Source organism: Athene cunicularia (genome assembly GCF_003259725.1).
Source record: "Athene cunicularia isolate RWA chromosome 14 unlocalized genomic scaffold, athCun1 chr14_part1, whole genome shotgun sequence".
NCBI classification, from domain to species: Eukaryota; Metazoa; Chordata; class Aves; order Strigiformes; family Strigidae; genus Athene; species Athene cunicularia.
Genome location: NW_020799118.1, coordinates 5,457,026 through 5,481,989, shown reverse-complemented (window position 1 = coordinate 5,481,989; position 24,964 = coordinate 5,457,026). Strand labels below are relative to the sequence as shown.

Here is a 24,964-nt window from a genome sequence, read left to right as displayed (position 1 = left end):
CACTAAAGCTGCTGGATCTACATCTGAGCACAGACAGATTAAGCTGAAAAAAAATCACCTTGGAGGAAGGCACAGTTCACCAGTCTTAAAGGGAAATGAACTGTATGATCCAACACAAATTGTTTTCAATAGCTATAAATTCCTGAAGCCTTGATAGTGCTATTACTCCTATGTGTATTGAATGGCATTCCTGTGATTAAAACCAATAAAACAGAAACCAGCTGACAGGCTCGATAAAATGTATTTCATTGTACTTCCTTAGGATTTATATGACATGACAAGAATTTATTCTGTTAACATGACAGTCCATCTTATACCCATTTTAGAAAGTTTACAGTCCTGTGTATCATTCTATAACTGTTTATCTGCACATTTACTTGCTCATTTCTTTACTATGCTACCTTCTTTTTTCTCCTAGGATCTGGCTGCTGCAGAGAGAGCTCGCAAACAAGCGGATCTGGAGAAAGAAGAGATGGCAGAGGAACTTGCAAGTGCTACTTCTGGAAGGTAGGAATAGACTGGATGACTCACAAGGCTTTAAACATGCTGCTGAATGTTGCATGGCTGCCAAGACAAGTTACGTTCCTGTCCCAATAGCCATCTGGTCTTGACAACACAACATACATGCATATGACAAGCTTCATATAGTTCACTAGTTCTCTTTATGAATTACTGACAGTTCATAATAGTTTCAGACACATTCAAAGGGTCAGAGCCATAACAACACACTTACTAAATTTAAACTTACAGGACAAGCCTTCAGGATGAGAAACGGCGCCTGGAGGCAAGAATTGCCCAACTGGAGGAAGAGTTGGAAGAGGAGCAAAGCAACATAGAGGCAATGGGTGATCGCATGAGGAAAGCAGTACAGCAGGTAGAGTTTACTTCAGCACATCACTTTCTGTTTGTGGTCCAGAAAAAGCTGTTTGTGGTTCTGAATAAATACCTGGAGAATTGCCACTCCAAATTTCCACGTGTCGTTTCTCTGAAAGCATGCCACACTTGACAGCATCCATTCTCACCCTTGCAGGCTGAGCAGCTGAACAATGAGCTGGCAACAGAGCGCTCAGCTGCACAGAAGAATGAAAACGCTCGGCAGCAACTGGAGAGGCAGAACAAAGAGCTGAAGAGTAAGCTGCAGGAGATGGAGGGAGCTGTGAAGTCCAAATTCAAAACTACAATTGCTGCTCTAGAGGCCAAAATTGCTTCTCTCGAAGAGCAATTGGAACAGGAAGCCAGGTACTGGTCTCCCAGAGGACACAACTGTCCATTTATTGTTCCAGATAATGAGATTAAGTATACAAAGGTGTACAGGATTTGTGTCATTATGAGGCTCTCACTGCCATTAAGGCCTGATAAAGTTTCTCCCTCACTTAACATTTCTCCGACGTATGGCCAGTAACCAGAGTTGTCACAGGTTCTGATTAAGAACCATTTTAAGACTGAAAAGTTTTACTGGTATCAAAGGCAAGGATCTGCTACCCTCCATTCCTACCTTTTACTGTAACTCCCCTATGACCCTGCCAGGTTAATTGCCATAAGACATTGTGCCATTTGTGGGATTATTGAGGAAATCACCTTGTGTTTTAGAATAGATCTTCAGGAGCACCTCTAGCATACAGTAAAGACACATATTTGTTTTGATCAGAAGATCACAACCTTTAAGCTTTGCTTAGAATTCATCTGTTAAATTCAGTAAGGCCTTTCACATGTGGGTCCTTGGTGCCAGTTTCATGAGCAACATGTGCGAGGCAGGTGAACACTACAGACCTTCCATATCACCAAATTTTGCACTGTCATTTGCAGAGAGAAGCAGGCTGCAGCCAAGACGTTGCGCCAGAAGGACAAGAAGCTGAAGGATGCGTTGCTGCAGGTGGAGGATGAGAGAAAACAAGCGGAGCAGTACAAAGATCAGGTATCAGACTGTGTCATGAGGATCTTAGTCTAGGGCATTGGGATTTTCACGTTTTACCCTAAGAAAGGAAGAGTCCATGTTCTGCCTCAAAGAAATATCCCTCTAGAAAGCAGGCTCTCTGCTTGGATTCTATGCTGGGAGACCTATACAGCCCTTTGCTAAAAGACAGGACAATATAATTCTTCTTCCATGATGAGTCAAGTGCCAAAGCAGTAGTCCTTGTCGATCAGCCAGCTGCAACAGTCTGACTGCACAGCAAAAGAAACAATAAGGTAGTGTCCAGACATGGTATCTATTATCAAAATGAGCTCCCACAAAGTTAATGCAATATTTTTTAGATTTTAAGCTTCTACCTTTGATTCAGGCCATGTTTCAGTAAAACTCTCAAGGGAAATATGAAATTAAAATGAGGAAAATAAAGCTATTGGATCTGTTTTGAAGCATTACTCTAAAATTTCCCTTTAGGCCGAGAAAGGCAACACACGACTCAAGCAACTGAAAAGGCAGCTGGAGGAGGCTGAGGAAGAGTCTCAGCGTATCAACGCAAACCGCAGGAAGCTGCAGAGAGAGCTGGATGAAGCTACCGAGAGTAACGACGCCCTGGGCCGTGAGGTTGCAGCACTGAAGAGCAAGCTAAGGTAGAGTGCCCTTGCTTGGGACAGCCACTCCCACTCATTGACAGCCTTGAAATTTAGAACTAAAGAAGTGGGAAATTTTTTTTTTAAAATTTTTTTTTTAAGAACAGACACTGATAATGCTGCAAAGTTACTCACCCCTTAAATTAGTTTGGCAAGTACAACAAAAGGGCAAAGTCAGAAGGTGAAGTGTATTTCAGACTGCAGCAATCTCAGGATGTCAGCTGTGAGATGAACAGCTGTAATAACATGGCACAGCCTTACTCCTTTTCTAATCAAAACTCCCGTTGGCCTAAATAGGAACAGAATTAGGCTTAGTTGCTTTTGAAAACACCCTTTATATAACAGCTGTATCTTGTTGTCCAGAAGCAGTCACAAATGGGTAGCAATGCTTGTGCTTTTCACACATGCACAACTCACACGTGATCATAAACAGTTTTAGACAACGTCACAGGTAACAAAAGGCAAGGCACATCATATGACTCTTCTGCAAAAGTCTTTTTGGACTCCAAAAGGATTCAGTATCATCAGACCAAGGAAAAGATGAAAGTGTCCTTTTGCATTTTCTTGTTAAAACTGACGGGGGAAAAAAGAAAAAACTCTGATCAGTCAGTTGATCCTGAGTTCTCCTGCACTCACTGGGTTTGAAAACACCGGCTCACAAATAAAGAGGCTGACTTGAATTACAAGGAAATTGCTCTATCTGCATCATCACACCATAAAACTTTGCTTTCTACCTAAACCCAGCAGTATTTCAGATGAAAGTAGAGCACTTCCCTAGTTGAAGTAGTTGCCAGTGTGTTTACCAGGAACATGCATCAACCTTCAGATGTGGGTTTACTTCAAAGTGAAGGATTAGGGATGTGGTAGCCTTTTTCATTAGCACCATCTTGGGTGGTGTGTGCTCCTGGCTACTTTACAAAGGACTGGCTGTGTCCAGCCCTTTCTACATAGAATAGCACAAGGCTCATTTTTGTTTTATCTAAATGTAATGTAATTGGCTGTAATGTACTTTGTTTAATTATTTAAAATTAATCTACCTACCTCTGATCATGACCATGTGCTTAGTATAACTGCCTGGGACTCTCTATCTCTGTTTCAGAGGGACACAGGAACCTTCGCATGACTAAGCAGGTACCATGCCTTCAACTTTGCAGCTAGCTTGTGTTGCACAGATTTCCATTTTCTTTGGCCCAAGTAAAAATTATGTGAGGTTTCTGCAAACTGTGAAGGCTTGGATATCTTGGCATTAATCTGTTTTCTCAAAACAAGACAAATATTACAATAATCTAGCTACCATCAGCTGTTCATCAGTGATACATCTTTCTTACAAGTAGATTATGTACTGATATAGACTTACCAATGTTGCATTCTCACAAGCTCTACCAACAGAGTACCTAATAATGTACTCTGACTTGTTCTGCACGAAAATTGTCTTTTTTGCACCTCATCTTTGTGCATGGCCACAGAGATTAAAATTTTTCAAATCAAATACACCATTAATTAGTAAAATTAAAAGGACTAATGAATATGAAATGTCACAGCATGTCATTAGAATTTCACAGTATTGCTTACACATATTGTAATTCTAAGGTAAGATCTCATCTAACTCACCTAAGATTTGGGAAGATCTTACTTGCATGTGATTTATCATACTTACACCATACAATGACAGACAAAAAAGAAAGTCTTGCCTTTCATTACATAGCACCCTACCTGTATTGCTTACAAATAGGTATTATGTTGGTTTTTAGAGCTATTTTGCAGACATCACGTTGTTTGACTACTGTTATTAAAACAAAGCACAGAAACAGAGATTAACGTTCACCCTGTAACCTAGCACAGCACAGTATTATACTTTATCACATTTTCTAGAGATAGGAATAATACCCGCTGTTGCAAAAATTAAAGAGCTACTGCCTTGTAATATTTGTATATCTTCTATTTTACATATGCTGGATTTCACTGTGAATACACAAATATTTAAAGATGATGTCTTGTCCTTGCATGTGCCTTTTAGTCAGCCTAATATTTCCAGTCAGACTGTTATTCAAGCACTACTCCAGTAGCACTTGTTCAAAGGTAGATTAAATACAGAGCTGCAAAGAAATCACTAATGTTTAAGGCTTGTCTCAACTGTATGCATTATTCTAAAGGTACTAATGCAAATGACCACATGAATATTATCAAACCCATAAACCTGTTTAAGAGGAGTAAATATAGCAAAAAGTGTTTATCTACAGGGCCAATACCACTTTAAAGTAGCATTAAGTTTATGCATACTGTAACAGTTTATGTTAATAAGTAGTTAGTGTGTGATCAGGAGTTCACTTTGTAGCCAAAAGTGTACTGCACAATTTGGTTATACTCTTCCTGTTATTCCCCATCATTCCCATGTTCTCTTATAACACTTCAGTGAATTACTGCAGCATAAAAAACCCCAACTATCTTACAAATGACTTCTGAGGAAATGAGTCCAGACAGCAGGAGTCCAAGGGGATAAAGAGCTCTTCCTTTAGTGACAAGAATTAATGAATTTACTGACCTAACTAGTACTTTGTTGTTAAACAGTAATAACAAGTATCTATCAAAATAGTAGACACTGCTGTTAGACTGTCAAGCACATGCCAGGGTAAAAATGACACATCCTCCTGTTCAATACATGCCATTAGCACCAGAACAACTACAGTTAACTAACAGCAGATCTTAAATGAAGCTTTATTATCCAGCTAAATGCTTGCTCACACGGAAGTTTAAGGGCAGAAATGTGGAAAACAGACCACCTTGGAAACACAGATTTGGGCCTCTGAAATAAGTTAGTCCAGCCAATGTTCCTACCCACTTCCCTTTTATGGAAGATTGAACTCGGGACTTAAATAGCTGTTTCAAGAAGGAACACCACTGGCTTAGTCTTTTGCAAGGACAAGACAAGCCTTTAAATATTTATGCATGATTGCTGTACCCAAAAGTGCAGAATCAGATGTACTTAACACCAAATTAAGTAATTTTGGCACAATATTCAGTGATCATGAGTTTATTTTATTGTTTATGTCTGTGGTCTCAAGCCTTTACAAAGGTTTGCTTAATAAGGGGCAAGTGAGAAACCATGTTACAAAACTGAAGTGTTTTGTAGCACAGTAGCAATGGAGGACAAGAAGAGATGAACCCGTCTTCTGTCTCACTTGCTCACACCTCCCCAAAAAATTAACCTTGAAGGACTAAAGAGTCCCTGCCTTGGGCTGTGGCTATAAAATATATGGTGATGGGAGGGACATGGGAGAGAAAAAGGGGGTAAGATGGGGAAAAGCATTTTTTATAAACTCTTTTGCAAGACACTTGCACTGTTGTCAGCACCTGAGTTCCAAAGCAGCAATGGTTTCCTCTCTGTTGGGAGAGATTTGAGCCACTCACAACCTAAGATGTCATAATGTGGTGCTCTGACCAGTGCAGCCTTTGCAGAGGGACTGTGGGCTCCAAAATGCCTGTGGACACCTGCAGAACCACTCCAGTCCCAGGTCTCATGGGCCTTCAGTAACTGGTGGGTTGATTCAGACTGCGGGTCAGAATTTCAGCACAAGCTTGCTCTCTCCTTGCTCTTCTGAAGGGTCAGGAAGGACAATCCCCTGGTGCTGTGGGTGCAAGCAGGGCCCTTTCCCATTCCTTCCAAGCACAGTCAGCTACAGTCCCCATAGGGAAAAACAGTGAAATGAAGAGGGGGGGAGAGGCTTGGGACAGATGAGAACTTTAAATAAAAGTACAGGAATCCCATCACTGTTTCAAGCAACTGGGAGTCTCAACCTGTCCAGAAATTATTCTTATATGCCACAGAACAGAAAGTTGTATTAGAGGCCCACAACTCTTGGCTGTTCTGCATTTAAAAACGTCATCCCCACACGTCCTGTTCCAAAATTCTATACTTATTTGTGAGGACAGCAGATGACCTAATACCTGATTTTTTGGTTGGTTTTTTTTTCCTCTTACTGCAGGAGGGGAAATGAGCCAGCATCTTTTGCCCCACCCCGTAGATCTGGAGGCAGAAGAATAATTGAGAATGCAACAGAAGGAGGTGATGAAGAAATGGATGCAAGAGATGGAGATTTCAATGGAACAAAAGCCAGTGAATAAACACGCTTTAAAAAAATTGCACTGCAGCAGGGGGAGGGAGGATGATATTTAGCACTGTATAAGTCTACTCTTAGTGTCAAGATCACATACACCCACTCCTCTGACAATGATAAAAGCACAACTGCCTTGTTTCCAATGTATAGACTGATGTTAAAAGTACTCCAAAACTTATTTTACCATGAAGTGTATTTGAAAAGGTTGGGGTTTTTTTTAATGCTCAGAGTAATTCACTTTGAGAATCTTCGAGAAAGTGAGTTCTAGTACCTCAGATGATTCCAATCCCAGTGAACTATAGTTTACACAGGATTTGTGAGACTGTTGAAAGGAAAACAAAAAGGCATTGGTCAGTTTTTTTCTTAAACTTTCATTTTGTCTTGAGTATTTGATTAATATAGGTTTTTTTCTGGTTACTACACCCCTGATGCACCATTCACAAGGTGGAAGTGCCTTTTTAATCACTTACTGAAAAATAAAATATCATTTGTTCAAATTAAGTCAACTGTTACAGTTTTATATGCACCATGGATGTGCTTACACACTAATAAAAGGCTATAAAAACTACTCCAGTATTCTTGTGTACGGATGTAACTTGGGTGCAATACAGCATGCTTGAACAGAACGGGGGATGCAGTACAGCTTCTTTACAACTCAAATATTTTTTAAAAGAGGTCATCTCTAACCATTGGGAAAAAAACCCATGATTTTCTCCTACGCAACTGCTTTTCAAGGAATAAAAAATGTTCACTGAGGTGAATATAAAATGACATGAAGTACTTGACACAGGTTTGATTACCTCATGGACACACAGCGCTAACTGTGGTGCCCTAGGATGTACCCAAGGACTGAGAAACATGACACAGGAACTGCAGGAGACTTGCAGCATTCTAGTGTAGCAGCTGGAAGGCAGGCAGGGCCCTAAGGGTCTGTCTGTCAGCAGCTGAACCCACCCCTGAAATCTGTATGTGTAGGTATATTTCCAACTGAAGCCTCTAAATCAGAAACAGCAGCCTACACTGAATGCAGTGATGCAAGCCAAGCTATTCTGCATTAAAGGATCAGCACGCAGTTAATTTGTAATTTTGGGGCACTATAGGGCGGCAGCCCACTCCTGAGAACTACCAGGACCTACCACAAATCCATGCAGCTCTAGGACTTTCAGAGAGCGGGTAGCTTTGTGGTCACACTGGGGCAGTAGAGAGCCATGCACAGCAACGCTAGGTGCAGAGTTAGTCTAAATAAAGTAAAGTTCTTACTCTATGTCTTAGACTGTACAGCAAGTGAACCTTAAACTACGGGGAGAGCAAGTAATGCAAAAACATCTACCTTGACAGCTAATGCAATCATCTCCTAAATCTAAGCATTGTTCCAGAAAGCACAGAGTTCATGAACTGGAGATTCAGACTAGGCACCCTTTAGCCAGCAGAATCAGAACCCAAATAATTCTTTACTCTTTCATGAGCAGAGAGGAAGAGTTTAAATAAGAATCCATTTAGAGTGATTGAGATGACAAGCTGCAGAGGAAGGGGTTAGGACTATCAGATAAGACCTTTTCATTGATCAGCCATGCAGCCCAGCTTTATAAATATGCTCAAGAGCTGGCTGTTAAACACACAGCTTGTGAGCCTGCATGTGTGGGAACAAGGAGACCAAGGAAGTCAGACTTCATACAGAACGGTCTTAGGCACCAGTGCTTGGAGCAGAACCAGCACACTGACCATGGAGACTTCTAATAGGAATTCAACCTAGAAAATTCACATGCATAATGGTAGAGGTTGGTCTCATAGTTAGTGCACTGCCCATAGGTTCCAGTCCCTGTTCTGTAAAGCTTGGGACAAAATAAGAAGTAACATTTTCTTTAGTAACACCACAGAACGCATTCTTCTGCAACAGTGGCTGAACCGAAGTTTCTCTCCTAAAAAAAAAAAAAGTTCCTCTCTGTACCATTACAGATGTGACCTTTCTAGACTGAATTTTGACAGTTCTCAGTAACATATCCACCCCTAGCCTCCCTGATTACATCTGTAGTCACATTAATAGTATATTCATAAAATACATAGTATTATCATGGCCATGATTTTCCAACTTTCTACCTTATCTCAAGGCTATATCTCAATCTGACTGTAAGCCAACTTGCTCACCAAGCAGGCAAATTCTGGCAAGGTAAGGGAAATGCAGCTTGTCTTCACTGATCCCTCCAGGCTACAGAGTCCACTGAACCGCAGTCCATGTGTCAGCACAACTAACAAAATAGCCCACAGTCTTCTGCTCCTCATGGGTAAGAAAAGTGTCAACTCCCTGTGTGAAAGGACAAAAATCATGTTAACACAGCCAGAGTTTGGTATTTTAAGAGCCCCCAATGCCAATACTAAGCACTGTAAATCCCAGAGGCATCTTTAGCTACGTCAGTATTTACATACTTTAGGGTAGGAAACCGTGAAAAGAGGTGTAGGAAAATCTTTAAATATGATTCAGCAAAATATTTTCATCAAAAATCATTGATCAGAAACAGACCAGAAACTGGTAGCAAACATCTGTGCATAAACCACAGTGACAACTTGCAAAAAAAAATCAAAATGAATCAACATCTAGCATTCAAAATAAGCTTTATTCTGTTCCCCAGTTAAGCCAACTTTGTAGATATGGGAATGATCTGTGGTTATTCCCTATTCCAGAGAAATAGATGCAACAGTGGCTGTTTTCACAGGATTTTCTTAAAAAAACCTCCACAAACCCCAAAACACCCAAACCTATTTATGCATTCTTTTGTCATGTAAGCTCTCCCTACCCCACCCCTTGCAAAAAACATGAATTGTTTAGTCATGATCATTTTTGCAAATACAGGCTTCTGTAAGGTACATTAATACTGTGAGTGAACCTACTCCATTAAAAAAAAAAAAACAAACTAAAATGCTGTAATAATCTATAGGGGAAAAAACAGATTTAAAAATAGTCCTCTACTCATATACACTTGTCTAGCACAAAGGGTTAAAAAACATGACTAAATGAGTAACAGCTAAAAGCATATATTCTCATAAAAAACTCCAAGAAAAAAATCACTAACACCCAAGGCACATTTATAAAGGGAGGTCTGTAAAGCAGTAAAACCCACCTATTAAGATGTTAGAACTAGGAACTTAATCAGGTCTCTTGCTTCCTACAACAGCCAGGCCTTATGAGCCACAATATGGCAAAAAGAAATGTCTATATGCTAAGCCAGTCCAAAGTCTCTTATCTTGCTGTTAGCTCCGGGATCTCCCAAGTACTCTTAAGCCTTAGGCATTCCTCACCTTTAACCATGACATATTCTTAATGGTAAATCATAGCTTACAAAAGCATCTTACCACTACAGAGGCAGGTTTCTGCATAGCAAGATTCTGACCCGGCAAACATCCCACAGAGAGCTGGGCAGCTTCCCCACAGAAATACACCTTTCTCCACATAAAAACACTCCTCTAATTGGGGTGACTGCAGAATACAACACCAATGATAGAAGGCCAGGACAACCAGAATTTCAGCCAGAACACCATGGTGCTGTATTAACACCAAAAGCATAGGGAATACGGTCTCTGTTGTAGATAGAGGGACAATGGATTTGACTGGCAGCATTGAAAGAAGCAACTTTCGAGGAGCTACATACAGCAACTGATGTAGGAAGCAACTCTAAGCCTCGCACTGCTAGGCAGCATTGCTTTATCATACTACCCACAGAACTCCACCAAGAGGCCAGACTAAACAAGGCCACAGGAGGCTGTTGCCAATTGCAGCTTCTTGCTCAGTTCTCGCTTATCCTGAGACTGCTGCTTGTTTGCTCATTGATGTTCTCTTTAAAACTAAAGTTTAAATTTTTTTTGTTCTTTTCCCAAAGCCAGCCAGGCTTTTCATAGCAGCATCTTGACAACACTTTGCGAGGGATGGCTCATTGGTCCTGGAATATTTGAAGGCCGTGTTCCAAACTCCAGGCGTTTCACTAACCTGCAAATACAAAATAGAAGTTAATGCATTTCTTGCTCGGTGTTACCACCTTCGGAGTAACTTCCAGGGTACACCACTCAGTTTGAGAAATGAACAGGTAAGAGAATACCACTCTGAGCACCAAGTGAGCCCACTGCTTAACTGGGCTGAGTTTCCACTGTAACACAGGGCTCTGTTTCCCTCTGAGTAGTCAGAAGCTATCTTTTACAGGTGTTGGAAATTCGGTTCTAGCATTACAGCAGTAGATATATTATCAGCTGCTTGAATATTTAAATGTATGGCCCTTGAAGCTTTCTTGTAGGAGCTTTCATGAGGTTTCTCCTCAGGCTGGGATAGCAAGCACAATGTGGAGCACTCTCTCCACACAACAACTCTGGGCACTGAGCAACAGGACAAACCAGTATCTTCAGCGCAAGGGTCTAGCTGAATAATTAAGTCTGGAATAAACTGTACTGTAGGCACTTAATTTACAGAGAATCTAAAGAATGTGCAGTACAGGATTGGCAGGGTTTAAACAGACACTGAACTGCAATTTGTGATAAACTTGCTGATTTTTCTTTTTTTTTGTAAACAGTTCAAATGTTCAGACAAATTTATAGATTGAGTCAAGTAACTTCCTGTCAGCTGTTCTTGGAAAGAGATCTTAGCAACAGTAAAGCATTCTGAGTGAACCCATTATTTGCTTTTTCACCAGTTCTCCCATAAATGAGAATCTTAACTGTGCTAAGGGAAGTCCCAACACACCATAATGTTCCTGAGACATCACTTGTACAAGAGCATAAGCATAAACCAAATTGAGCCAGTAAGTAAGAGCTCCCCTGTTGTACTTCATTCCATTTAAACACTGGGTTTATAATAAAACACGTTACATTTGCTTCAAATTTGTGGTTTCTCAGAACTTGATTCCAGCTAATCTTTGAATTTCAGCAGCTAGTGATTCCAAGTTTTAAACTGATCTGAAACATTCAAATCATAATCCTGAATAACTAATTCCATATCTTTCAAAATCTGTCTCTACCAAAACAAAGATATACTACTAAATACAACAGTACTAGTCACTAAGTTCTAACACCAACAGTTCTCACAAAGACACAACAGCAGAGAACAGTGCTCACCCTGTGTCACATAGAGGCTGATGAGGACTCAGGCGTGTTTCAAGGACATCTCTGTTCATGTACATGGACACTGTGGTTCTGTTTGGAGACTGGTCATACACAAAGTTTCGGCAAGATGCAAGTTTGGACTCCAAAGCCTAATGTAAACACAGATGAGGCAAGTGTCAGATTATATCACCCTTCTCTTTCACAAGATGGCATTGTGGCACACCAAGACAGCATTAAGAGAGTAGGTTGTTTTGTTTTTTTTTTCCAGAATGAGTTATCTAGTAGAAGAACCTGTGACGCCCCAGTGCAGCACAAGTTCTGAATTTCTGAAGAGATGAATCCACTGATCCCTCTAAAGCTGGATGGCTGTTTCTGTAGGGGAAGTTAAGGAGTTGATGCTGTTCACCAGCAGGACCACAAAGTCTTCAGCTTCCTCAGGGAGATTTTGACATCTTTCTTACAGGCATCACGTCTTAGATCACTAAGCGTTCATTTGAGCTCTCTGCTTCCCTAGACACATATTACGTTGTATGTACTAGGTGGTATACCCGAGGGGACTGAACCAGTGACATCCTATTCTCCACCACAGGCTCTCATCCTAGATTACCCCACCTTTGCTGCTGGATTACTCTTCAGCTGTATCAGCTCTGCAGCTCAGCCCATCAAAAAGTCATATAAATGCTGTATCAACACAGCACAGGGGTAAGGGAGAAAACAGAAGGAAGTCATGGGATAACTTTTCCAGAACAGCACTACCTTAAGCGTCAAACTACAGCTTAACATGGCATTCGGCCTTGCTCAAAAGACTACTGGATCCTTAAGGTTCACCAGAAGGCCCCTGGAGAGCAGGCATCAGCCTACTTTCTTCTCTGCGTTTCATAGGAGCAGATCCCTCATTTTACTCATGCTGATTTATTCTTTCTGCGTATGCATTTTCAGAAATTTGTAGAGGAAGATCTTATCCAATGTGGATAAGATCTTAGAAGAGTAGAGCATCTGTAGTTGGGGCTTAGTCAGAAACATAGAAAGTCTGAATCACATTTCAAGGCCATGCTTAGCTAACCTGCAGGCAAGATACTCCTTCCAGACTCCCCTGAGCAGCAGCACAAATAATACGGGCTGCAGATTCAGACAGCTCTACCTTTCCAAGAGCACTAGCTAGCAGGTAATCACTCACCCCCACTTTTCGCAGTAAGTCTCCCACGATGTTAAGTGCAGATATTCTTGCAGCAGGTGTGAGAGGAGTTGCACCATAACTGTCCTCAAGACCTGCAGGGCAAGTTAAAGAAGGATACATTACTCATTAAAAAAAAAAGCTTTGACACTGGAAGTCAAAAGATAGCCCAACATGCAGAGGAGAGGAAACATCAGTATCTTCATCTTTTTGTATCTCATCTCCAGATCTTTCATATCCTTTAGGAATATGAAGCACTGTCTCCCTAAGACAGCTCAAGTTACACAGTCCTAAGCTAAAGTCTCTAGATGTGCTATGGCTTGGGTTTCTACAGATTTGTTCTACCAGCCTACTTTGCATCTCTGTTGCTGCAGTGGGACCAGAGGGATGTCTCCTCAGAGAGGACCATCATCTCTCATTTTACTGCAAATCACCAAATCCTCTCACTTTTACAGAAGCATTCATTCCTCCACACAAACCACATGATTTTAAGTTAAGCATACTGATGCCCACAATCAAACTTAGTTAGAGCTCAGAGATGTAATATCAAATCATTAGAATGTGACAGTATGACTCCCTCATTTACACATACACATGAGCACAGTTACACAAGTTCCTTCTTACTTAAAAAACCAGAAAGAAATGGAAGCAGAGATGTAGTCATTTAGTACAAAACCCCAGGATGAGCTGTCAGCGTCCTGCTGTTCCAGAGTAAAAAGAAAGCTTCACTCAAAGAGCAGCTACTCTCAAAGAGAAGCCAAGTCAAGCAACAAGTGTGACATTAAAGATCATACTGAAGATTTTAAAATCCTTCCCCTAAGTTAGCCGAACATCTCTGCAACAGTTGTGAACAAATAGTAAAGTCCCAACAGCTTATCTTGTCCCTCACTATTATTATTGCTGGACAGTTCAATTCAAATAGAAATGAAAAGCCTGTAAGTAAACAACAACAACAAAAATAATCATAGTCTGTGAATAGTGAGACCATGGTGACTAGATTTAGGTGTATTTAACCAAAACACTCAACTCTGCTCCCTTCTTTAATTTCCTCCCTTAGCCAGAAGTTACAGTAAAAACAAGAGCAAATAGTATTTCTGCGCTGGTTCCCTGTCAGTCACCTCTCCTAAACGTTGCAGGGGTGGATATGTTCATGTTGGGTGCCCGGTGCACCAAGGGAGTGGAAGGCACGGATAAGGATGCTTGAACTGCAGTGTCTGTTCTTTCTGTTTCCAGGGTAGTTCGCATCGGTGTTTTGGGTTTCTCCTGTTTCTGCTGCACTGCAAGCTCTTGTCGTAGATCTGTGAAGGAGACAACACATATCAAGCCTTTGGAGTATGTATTCATCAAGATAAAAACAGGGGAGAATCTTTAGTTCAAAAGAGCTTTTTTCTCCCCTTGTGGGAGTGAAGTCAAGTCACTTATCCTTTTAAAGATTATTTCAGGCATATGTTCAGAATCTGGATGATCACTGAAGGCTTTTCTAGGATTGTGGCTCAAGATGTTTTTGTAGTATTAGTCCAATTGTTACTATCTGGCTTCAATTTTCATACCCTTTTACAAGGTTCCCTTTGAGGCAGGGAATTAACTCCTTTCCAAATCTTACAGGCTGGTAAGCAGAGGCACACCAAGACTGAGGTTAGGCAGCTTGGCACACCCTGGCTACATTCCAGCTCCCTGATAGGTTAAGTTCCTACCTATTGCACCCTCTTTTCTTCTACACTGGTTTCCACATGAAAGAAACCTGAGCTGAGGCCAGGTAGAAGCCACACCATTATCTAGCCAAGGGATAAAGCACTTCTGTCCCACAGGCTGGCTATAGCTTATGGAAACCACTCAAGGGCACAGAACCTGAGCAGATCTGAAAATAGAAGGTGTTTTTCCAGCTCTTCTCACCCAGCCTTATTGATAAATATCAAGCAGCTAGCACATGACGCTATTTAAAGGTAACTAGAAGTCAGCCACAGCCCTCCTGTTTTACAGCCCCATTAGTGTTGCATTGACTCCACTTTTCACAGGCCAGGAAACAATGAGGTTAATGGTTATTAAAGCTGACCTTCATGGGTTACAGGAAGCCAGACTAGCACATGCCCCAGCTGGACTGGCTCTTCTTAACCCCTGCTAAAGCATTACCACAGATTAGTAGAAGGCTGGAACAGACTTTTGCTTCTATGAGCTGCTCTGGAACAAGGTCAGGAGTTCAAGGTGTGGGGGGAACAGTCTTGAAGCTTCAGCATTTCAAATAAAGGATTTAGAAGATGCAATCTGAAAAGCCAGGCTCTAAGATATATAGAGATGACTGAACAGCTACAAGCCAGGAGGGGAGAAAGGGAGAGAGAGATACAAGTATTTTCTGTCTAACCTCTAGCTTCATCTTTCAGACGCTGCACGGACTCCAGAAGGTTTTCTTTCTCATCCAGCTCACTCTCCAGAAAAGCATTTCTTTCAATAGCCTGGTTTAAACGCTGTTCAAAATCCTCCAGAGACATTATAGTGGCTCTGAAAAAACAGTACACAAGATGTCACCACCAGCTCCTTCAAGCTCACAGAGGAACACCCTCTCTCACAACAAAAGGGTTAATGTTGCATTTTTTGTTTGGTTTGCTTTGTCTTATTATTATTTAGCTTGTAAGATATGAAAGAGTGCAGTGGATGGAACAGGAGAGAAAAATTTATCGCATTTCCCATCTGCCACAAACCTCTTCATCACAATCATCACTGAAGTGATTAGTTCAGAATGGCAGTGCCAAGCACAGCATCACAAACAGCTCAGTGACACCCCGCTCACGGGACAGAACAGAGGTGGAAACAGAAAACACAGAAGTTGGGTCACCTTTTTGCTCTTTCCAAGTCATCATTTGCTTGCTCAAGTTCTCGAATGTATTTCTGAAGTTGATCTTTAATAGCTTTTGTCTGTGCCAAGTCATCTTCCAGCGCAGAGATTTGCCTGTATCCTTCCGAATGCTGCATTTCAATCTTTTCCTGATCAAAGGCAAATCAAGCAGCACATCAGGGAGTTAGCAATGCATGTTTTCTTTCTGTGGCACTGTCTGATCCCCTTTAAAGGCAGAGGCAGATGCTGTGAAGTTCTTTGAGAAACATTACCTTACATATGGTAAAATGCTAACAAAGCCAATTGCTCATATGCTTTTGGGCTGTCAGCAGACAAGAGCTCTTCCAGTCACTCCTTATCAAACAATGGTGCCAGGGAGCAGTTCCTGACCTCCACAGCACAGGGTCATTCCTTGCTCTCCCAGACAGTGAGACTCGGCATCATTTCTGAGCCCCAAGAGCTTTAGCAACACACAAAGCAGGATGCCAGAGAAATCACTTACTTTCAACTCTAACAAAGTCAAGAAGTACTTAGGAGCCTAAATAACAAGAAAAAAAAAATCCAAGTGTGACACTGTTACACCTGCTGTAGAACCAGCAGGATTCTCCACTGCCCCTCTGGTTTCATCAGCCCAAAGCAGGTTGAGAGTTCTAGATCACAAAATGTTTCAGGTGCAGTTATGCAACATGCTTTGGATATGAATCTAGAACTCTGTCTCCCTTTACAGCACGTACACAAGGGTACATTTGAGAGGCACAGGGCTTAGCTTCTCCATCACTCCCTCCTGATATTGCAGCTATACGCGGAGTTAGCAGTGACAGGAAAGCTTCACAGCACACCATCTACTGCAACACTTTATACTCCTCCACCTTGCTATCAGATCACTCAACATGCCAGAGATTTTTTTGAAACTCCATGATTACTGTATAAGTAGCATTCCTGAAGTGCTTGCATTTCAGTACAACACACTTGAAGTCACTGAAAACTAATTCATGTGCTGGAATTTGAAAACCATGGCATGTAGTCTAGCACAACTGATAAATTGAAGATAGCTATTTTGGCACATGAAATGCATAGACAAGGAGGAGGAAAAGAGATACCCATTCTGAATTTAAAAATTCTTATTTGACTACAGTGTGGTGACACAGCTATAATTCCAGATCTCTGAAACATAGTTACATGCTGAATTTAAGAGCCCCCAAACTACTTTCAACTAGCTTTTTGTCACTCTAAACAAACCCTCCAAATCATTATTCCCTTTTATTTTAAAGTAGTGCAAACTCTGGTTTCTGAGGGGGGAGAAAGCACATACACTTAATCCGGTAAGCTCAAAGCCACAAGCTGTGTGGGCCTGGCAAAGTTCACTAGTGTTGACCTAGATGCAGACACCAACCCTTGATGGGCTCAGTTAACACTGCTGCTCAATAGCTTCACGAGTCTAACGCTTTGCTCTTGAATTGATTCAGATAAAAGATCAGAACTGCAAGGTTTGAGTCTTTGTTTTTAGCCAATTGTAATAAACTATCAGCTGATCTGGCCATCAATGGAGTCTCTGTTCCTTCACTGCAGGCTGTTACTGCAGTTTTCAGGCTGGATGAATAGCCAATTGTTAAAAGGTTTGTTTCAAGCAGAATGTTTGAATAAAGTTATCTACTTTATGAAGAATAATTTAAGATTTTCTAAAATATGTTTACCCTCCACTTTTTGAAGTTCTATGTTGTTTCCTACTGTTTTTATTCTTAACTGCTTTGGCTGGTTCATTGTCCCCTCCTCACTTTAGCTCCTCTAAAAAAATAAAATAGTTAACACCCTCCCCAAGTAGATGAACTGCAGGTTTTATTTTTGTCAAACGTATGCCTTCTCCCCAGACCCATCAGCTTCCATGGGTTTATGTGGCTACATGGAACAGTAGGCCAACACTCCACATGACATGCAGAGCATTTAATACTGCTAAGGCACTAACACAAGAAGAACAAAGATCAGTAATAACAACTACAATGAAACAAGCCTTAGAGGTTTTGCTATACAAAAGCAGGGCAGGGATCACTAAATTGGTGCTAGAGGGACAGGACACCTGCCTGAGACAGAAGAGTATTTCCTTAAGACAGTAATTTGGACACCACTTTAGACAAAAGGGGTTGAAAATCCTTATACAAATATTTTCACTCCCATTAGGTAATTATTGTATCCAGTTGAGCAGAATAAGTGTAATTAAATTAATCTCTGCTTCCAAAGCTATTGGCCTAGCCCTACAAAATACAATGCAGTGTTTCTTGGGTGACTATACCTCACCTTTAAGTAAAAAGGCCAACAAGATAAAACCTTTAAAAGGCACACCAATTTCAGTGACTTTTTTTTTCAAGTTTAAGAAAACTTACCAGTATTTCCTAAACCTGTCAACCAGCACAGGGGACTAGCAGCATCTTTAATGAGACTGAAATGAGTCAGACTCTCTTCACACTCTATATAGCTTCATTATTTCTTAAGTCACTCTGGTAAGAAGTTCCATCTCAATAAGTTCATATGCCTTATAATTATGGATGTTAATATTTTTCAAGTGGTTCTTAGCATAACAGGATAAATTATTTTCCCCCCAAGTACAGACAGATTCAGTAACAAAAGCAGGACAGAAACTGGTTTATGGCTCTTACTTCTATATGTTATCCACTGGCTGCTGCTTCCCAGCTTAACTAAAATGCTAGATAATAAACACATAGCTATGTAGAAAGAAATGTTTAAACCCACTGAGCTTTCTTATGTAATGCAAGAACACAGCTAGAATGTTTATATTTTGATTATTCTGCAATATTATCTGTGTCTGCACAATGCAGACAGCAAGAAAGCTGTGAACAAAAGCACTAAGTAGATGGAAGAAGGAAAATAACAGCAGCTTGTTACATTCATGTTCACTCTCCACTCTACTGCAAATCTACCCTGACACATAGCCACAACCTGCAAGGAGAGGTTCAGGAGCATTACCAAGGCATCCAGCACCCTCAGAGCAGACAACAGATTGGTATTTCCTAACTTTTCAATACTTTTTTTTAAGTGTTCTGTTCAATTTCTTTGGAGTGCTGAAGGTCCCTGTCCAGAAAGCAAGCTGAATCTGCACATGCCTGTCTCACCTTTGCACTCAGGATGTACAGCTACTGTATGCATCATCCACTCTTACCTTAACTGACTCCAGTTCCATTCGCAGACGATTGTTTTCCGACAGAAGGTCTCTGTTTCTGGACTCTGTTTGCTGCAGCTGAGTCTCCAGTTCAGCTTCATACTCTCGACTCCCTTCTTGGAATTCACGCAATTCCTCCTGTGTATTCTCAGCACTAAAGAGCAATTCCAGCAAGAGAATTCATTGTAATGAGCAAAGAAAAAGATCTCTCTTGTATACTCAAGGTAAAAAAAAAAATACTGCCCTTTAACACAGCAATCTCTATGCCCTTCTCCAACATATATATTCAACAGTAAGAAAGGACCATGTACAAATGTTTCCCTGTCAAGCACAGAAAGCTACCCCATGGTAAACTGGTAAACAAATAAAAAAAGCCTAAATAAACAGAAAAATCCCAAAGTTTGTCATCACACTATAGTTGAGGACACATGGAGTCTCTTTAGCCTGTACATTGTCCACTGCCATCTGCATATTTAATCTGTTATTTAATTATTTATTTGGAAATATGAACAAAGCTATTTCCAATTAGTAAAGGTGAAAAAAAGAGAAAAAGATGGAAGGAAAGATATTCTTATATTTTTAAACAATTTATTGAAATAATCCTCCAGCAAACTAAACAAGCAGCACTGAAAGTCTGAACACCTAGTCTAAGAAAGGACACACCAACGCCAACATTTAAAAAAATATGGATTTTTTTTTTTTTCACTCATTACAGCAACGTAGTGAGCTATAGGGAAGAGCAGAGTACATCCATTCCCAGTCAGGGATCCTCCTCCACCTATGTGCTGTCAAACTATTCTTGATCCACCCAGAGATACAAAGAGTGAACAGCAACATCTCCTTCTGCAACAGCCTAGATCATCCACCCTCAACAAGGTTCTGCAGTGAGTTTACCTGGGGTGCCCACAGACTGCAGTCAGAGGCACAATTTTAGTACACACAGTCTTCCTCAAACCAAAGCAGGGGCCAACACCAGCAGTGGTAGCAGAGATTCACTGCTCAAATAAGCATAAAGGATTCTTGGCTGCTGCAGTTTATACAGAAGCATTGCTACTGCTACCACTCAAGACAGCTGAACCACCTTGAATCTACTCCCGTGTGGTGCTACCTATGTCTGCGCATGCAGCACTATGCACCCTATCAAACAGCTTAAGAGGAATGAAGCCACTGCCTTACCACTGCTTGTATTTCATAGCCAACTCTCTCCAGTATCTGGTTTCCTCTTCCACTGAGCTGAAGTGATGTCCTTCTGAGTCCTCCATGATGAGTCCTCAAAGTTTAGCACTCCTGTGTCATTTTCCACCCCCTGGAAAATGAAAGGATCAAGCATAAGAACTAATGCAGTGAGCTACTTTTTGCTGCAGAGCAGTGTCCCCCTCCTCCTCACTGCACACCTGGAGACCAAACCACAGACCAGCCTTGACAGGGCTGTCAGATATACCGTAAGCATGAAAGAAACCCTACTGAAAGAGTCAGGTCCCTTTCCCCAGTTCTCCCAAGTCTGCTGGATGCTTACACCACATCCCCAGCAGTAACTCTTCCCCACCCTCTGACTACACCTCAAACTTCAGCTGCAGCTGTGCCAATGCACACAGAACACAAGTAAAAGAGAATACATCTCAGGCACAACTTCAGCTCCAACGACAGTGCAAGGTCTATTTCAACAACCCTGAAGACACTTACCATGAAACTAAAGAGAAACTTCAGAGACACAGATAAGGTACTCAAGATACTAACTTCTGTGTTAACATTACCAGGAACACTTAAGCTTTTTATGGATGTAACTGCTGGCACATGAAAAATTTCTCCCTAGGTCAACATCAACAAAGCTACTGACTTTAAACCTTAAATATAACAATCTGTGTACAACTGAAAGCCACAATATATCTGGATACCCCAGGGAGCCATGGGAGAAGGGAGCTCTAGAAACTCCCAGGGAAGTAAGGATAAAAGCTCCACAGAGGTTTTAGTGGGATACCACCTGGTTGGACTAGGTATGCAGATAGACTGTAGCAACCCAGTGAGCAATCCAGACCATCCAGCTGTCCCTGTGCCAGCATAAATCCAGTCTAGAGACATAGTCCCAAATGGGAATGACAAGTGGAAGAGCCACAGGGGAATCAAGAACTTAAGTTCATCACTCCCACTTGAAGACTTAAGTATATAGACACCACAGTTAACTAAGTGCCCTCTGATGTGCACGATGCACTCTAATAAACAGGTCACTAGTTAATATCGTTTTATATGAGTTAGCCGTGACAACAGAGAAACATCAAACCTAATGCTCTGGATAATCTGTCCATGCCCAACCCTGGGTGAGGCAAGGATTCCATAGACATTATCAATTTAACAGAAAGCCAAATAGATCACGAACAGTAGAAAAAAGTACAGTTGAACAATTCACTACAATGGCAGTTGTCAGAACACTCTATCACTGAAATCTAATGACTGAAGAAACACAGTTCTACCAAGTTTCAACTCCAAATCTACTCATTTCCTAGAGGTAGTCTTGATAGAATAAAGAGGAAAATAGACAAAGCCTTCAAAAATCATTTAGGTATCAGTCCTGCCATCTACTATTCTTAATTGTGATACTCAGGAAATGCTGGAGTAGACCTTCTGAGCAGCATGTCATAGCTAAAGAAAATGTGCATCCACTGCACATCTATTGAACACAGTGGAAAAATTATTCATAACCTGTGTCGAGACTTTGCTCTCCAGAAAGTCACCTGGTTTAAACAGGATTAACAGCCATCTATCTAGTAACTCTACTGAGACAAACACAAGTAGTTCTTACCTCTACTACATACAACAGTATCAAGTACACAAAGTAGTCTGGCAAACTAAAGCCCAATTCTTTGCAAAGCATTAGTCTTTTTCACAGCCTAGGTGATTTTCAGGAGGATACTGAACAAAGAGTAAACAGCTGTCACAGCTAACTGGGCTGTGCCCACACACCTCTGCTACACACTCACAGAAATTACACTATTTAGAAGGGGACCTGGCAGGTGAGGGGAAAAGTTACTAAGCTTTAGTTTTTATAATTCAGGGTCTTGAGACAAAATGTTAGACAAAGCTACCCGTCTTCCTTCTAACAAATAAAGCCACTGTGTGATGTACTGACACACTTCTAGCAAGAAGTCTCAAGGCTGCTGCTCTTTGTATGTATTTACAAAAGTATGCACTGAGGAAAAAGAGGAAAAGGAGTGTGAGTAAGGGGGAATGATTTTCCAAATACTACCCCTGCCCATTAAAAAGAAAATCATGACCAAGCATAATTAGCATTCTTGACCTAGGATTACAACACATCTACTCTGTTATTTTTAAGTGAACTGAAATAGCCTTTGATGTCCTTATGCTCAAGGCACTGTGCAGACACATACCAATCCCTGCAGCACACTTGTGAAGAAAAAAATTTTTTCTTCCACAGATGAGGGACAGGGAGAGAGGGTCAGACACAAAGAAGTGATGCAGGTGCAATGAGAAACCAAGGAAGACCAGCATCCATTGCTGTGGTCAAACCACTCCAGAGAACAGCAAGCCAGACTTTCCTTTAGATGGTTATTTCTCACCATTCAGACAACAGGAAGTTTCCGTATTTCTTCAAGAACAGAGATTCCACCCAGGGTATGCCTGGTTTTGCTACACAAATTAAAATATATTTCAGAAGTCTCCAAAGAGGAATTCTTCTGACACAAGCATTATAATACATTCCATATTGGTGTTCAGACAGTCAACAAAAAGAAGTCAGACAAAATAAAGATGGAATGCAATACATCTTGATCCCAAAAGCTTTCAAACCACCCTTTAGAACCAAAAGGCACAGCTCCCATTGGTCTCAAAACCTTGAATATGCTCATATCTGGCTCTCACTTGTGTTTTCACATCTCACTTTGGAAGGACTAACAATGCACTGATTTGCATTTTTTAAGATTATATGGTCACATACAAAAGAACTCTCCCTAGCTGAGCCATGAGATTTATAATATAAGAGTTCCACAGAACCTTGATAACTTCCACAGAAGCATAAAGATGCTGCCCCTTTTGGTTTCTGTCTTTGTAAACAGATTATGGACCCACTAAGGATGCTATTACGAGTATGCTTTGTTTCATGGTTACCATTATTAAACAGTACTTATAATTTAAAATTAATTGTTAAACTGCAAATACATGGAAGGACTGTGGACCTATACTTATTCCACAGAGATGACACAATATGGCAGAGATTGTTTCTCTACTGTCCCATGCCACAGGCACATGGTTTTTGTCCACAACACACAAGGGTGACGTATTAAGTTCCCTGTACAGCTGCACTACATCTTAGCTCACAGGGTTTTTTCAAACTAACCAAAGATGAAAGATACAAATTTAAACTGAAGAGAAAAACTCCAAGTTTTAGACAAAGTATTAAAGCTTCTTTTTATTTTCTGAAGTTTGTGTTAAAAAAACCAAAACCCACTCACAAATCTTTCTAAACTGCCTGCATAAAAGGTAGGGCTTTGACTTTTTGTTTCTCTCCCTGCTGCCTTCTTCCTTTGATTTTTAACAGCTTGGAGACAGCATGCAAAATGCCTGGAGAGTAATTAATTAAACCAATTAAGAATTCACTGTCTAGGATCACTACAAAAAAAGGGGAAGGGAAGAGGGGTAAATGAGGTTTTACCAATGTTTTGGCAAACATGGAAAAAACAGAGAGAAAGTCATAGTCTGTAGCAGGCACACACTGGCTGCACCTTACTTGTTTTCGGGCACATGAAGCCAGAAGAGACATCTGGCCAGACTTCCTGCGTACAAGCAGCACAAGCGCTGGTCACAGACATTACAAAATCTCTACATCATACAGGAAGTGGAAATGTTCATGGGTGAGGAATGGACTTCTGCAAGGAGAAAAATACCTCAGCATAAATGTTGCAGGAAACAATTTCATACAAGTGAGAGCAGAACTGCAAAATTCTTAAGAAAAAAAAAAAAAAAAAAAAAAAGAAACTTCAATTTGGGAATCAGAGTCTGAATTCACCAAATTCATGAAGACCTCAACTTGGATTCTGTTTCAGTCCTAATTTAAAGACCTCAAAACAACTCTACATCCAGAATACTTTTTTTTTTAAAAAAACATTTTAGCTTGGTGAACAATGTTGGCCTATCTTCGCAGCAATGCCTGATCATCTGAGTCAGAATAGTTCATATAGAAATAAAAAAGTAAGAGTAAAATAGTACCATAAAGACTACTAAATTATCCACAGCAGAGATGATGAAGCTCCTGTTAGGCATCTTTTCCTAATTGTAAACCAAAACAAAACTCCTCTTCACCCCAGAAACCTAACTTTCCCATCCTATGAAAATTACATTTTTCTTACAACAGTCCCCTTGCAAGGGTCCTCCTGTAACACAAAGGACTATTTTCTTTTGTTTAAGCAATACAAAAGAAAATCCCCACAAGAGAGAAAGACAAGGAAGAGGTCATCGGAGTGCCAGGATTACTACGGAATCCCACAGCCAACACTAAAAAGAGTTATCATCTTCTCACGGTCTTCTCCACGAAAAGGCTTAATTCAGCAAAGCCCTCATCTTCTCAGACACCAGTCCAGCTCCAATACTTCTGAGTTTCCAGCCATTCCTAAGGAAACCCCGCAAAGTCTCCTGTCCCGAAACGCCTGACCTTGATGCTTCCAGCTGCAAGCCGAGGCCAGCTAGACAGCGCTCTGGGGCTTCCCATTCCCAGTCGGAGCACGAAGCCGGGATGGAGCTCCGCCAGCGGGCACGGCTCCCACGCTCCCCTCCCCTCCGCACCAGCCACCGCAAAAGCAACTCCCGAAGCAGCAGGCGATGCAGGGTCGCAAGGACGGACGCGGGAAGGGGCGGGGGGCCGCAGGCAGGCTGGGTCGCGGCTCCGGCTTCCCTTGGCTCCCCGACCCTGCCCCAGTTACCGCCGCGGGACCGGGACACCGGGAGGGGATGCGCCGCACCAAAACCGCCCTTCCCTCCTCTACACGCGGCAAGGGCGCCCCGGCCGAGGGGGGAGCCCGGGAGCGCTGCCG

General features: G+C 41.3%; 2 protein-coding genes across 5 annotated transcripts in view; one reads left to right on the top strand and one right to left on the bottom strand.

Annotated features, from left to right (window-relative positions):
* Nucleotides 1–7,236, top strand: part of MYH11 (myosin heavy chain 11) — a 61,713-nt gene extending 54,477 nt beyond the window's left edge. For 2 of the 3 annotated variants that reach the window (XM_026858744.1, XM_026858743.1), the window contains 6 exons: nucleotides 419–507; nucleotides 751–874; nucleotides 1,031–1,239; nucleotides 1,807–1,915; nucleotides 2,381–2,553; nucleotides 6,537–7,236. In XM_026858744.1, the coding sequence (XP_026714545.1) occupies nucleotides 419–507; nucleotides 751–874; nucleotides 1,031–1,239; nucleotides 1,807–1,915; nucleotides 2,381–2,553; nucleotides 6,537–6,675 (843 nt within the window). In that variant the 3' untranslated portion in view covers nucleotides 6,676–7,236. Of the gene's footprint in view, nucleotides 1–418; nucleotides 508–750; nucleotides 875–1,030; nucleotides 1,240–1,806; nucleotides 1,916–2,380; nucleotides 2,554–3,652; nucleotides 3,685–6,536 lie in introns of all 3 variants that reach the window. The other variant, XM_026858745.1, reaches the window with a different exon arrangement.
* Nucleotides 7,237–9,261: 2,025 nt separating this feature from the next.
* Nucleotides 9,262–24,964, bottom strand: NDE1 (nudE neurodevelopment protein 1). Of its 2 annotated transcripts, none has more exons than XM_026858749.1 (9): nucleotides 24,916–24,964; nucleotides 20,103–20,232; nucleotides 18,927–19,080; nucleotides 15,755–15,903; nucleotides 15,284–15,420; nucleotides 14,043–14,222; nucleotides 12,928–13,019; nucleotides 11,763–11,899; nucleotides 9,262–10,647 (listed from the first exon to the last, which is right to left on the bottom strand). In XM_026858749.1, the coding sequence occupies exons 2-9, from the start codon at nucleotides 20,186–20,188 to the stop codon at nucleotides 10,554–10,556; spliced, it is 1,029 nt and encodes a 342-aa protein (XP_026714550.1). In that variant the 5' UTR covers nucleotides 20,189–20,232; nucleotides 24,916–24,964; the 3' UTR covers nucleotides 9,262–10,553. The 2 variants fall into 2 exon arrangements, with proteins under 2 accessions (XP_026714550.1, XP_026714551.1); XM_026858750.1 differs by lacking the exon at nucleotides 24,916–24,964 and adding an exon at nucleotides 24,586–24,834.

Excerpts from the sequence above, each read along its gene's own strand:
- NDE1 (XM_026858749.1), bottom strand. The coding sequence starts at position 20,188 with ATGGAGGACTCAGAAGGACATCACTTCAGCTCAGTGGAAGAGGAAACC. Across the intron at positions 15,421-15,754 it reads GACTTGGAAAGAGCAAAAAG|AGCCACTATAATGTCTCTGG; the intron begins GTGACCCAACTT and ends CTGTTTTTTCAG. Across the intron at positions 10,648-11,762 it reads CAGCCTCTATGTGACACAGG|GTTAGTGAAACGCCTGGAGT; the intron begins GTGAGCACTGTT and ends TTGTATTTGCAG.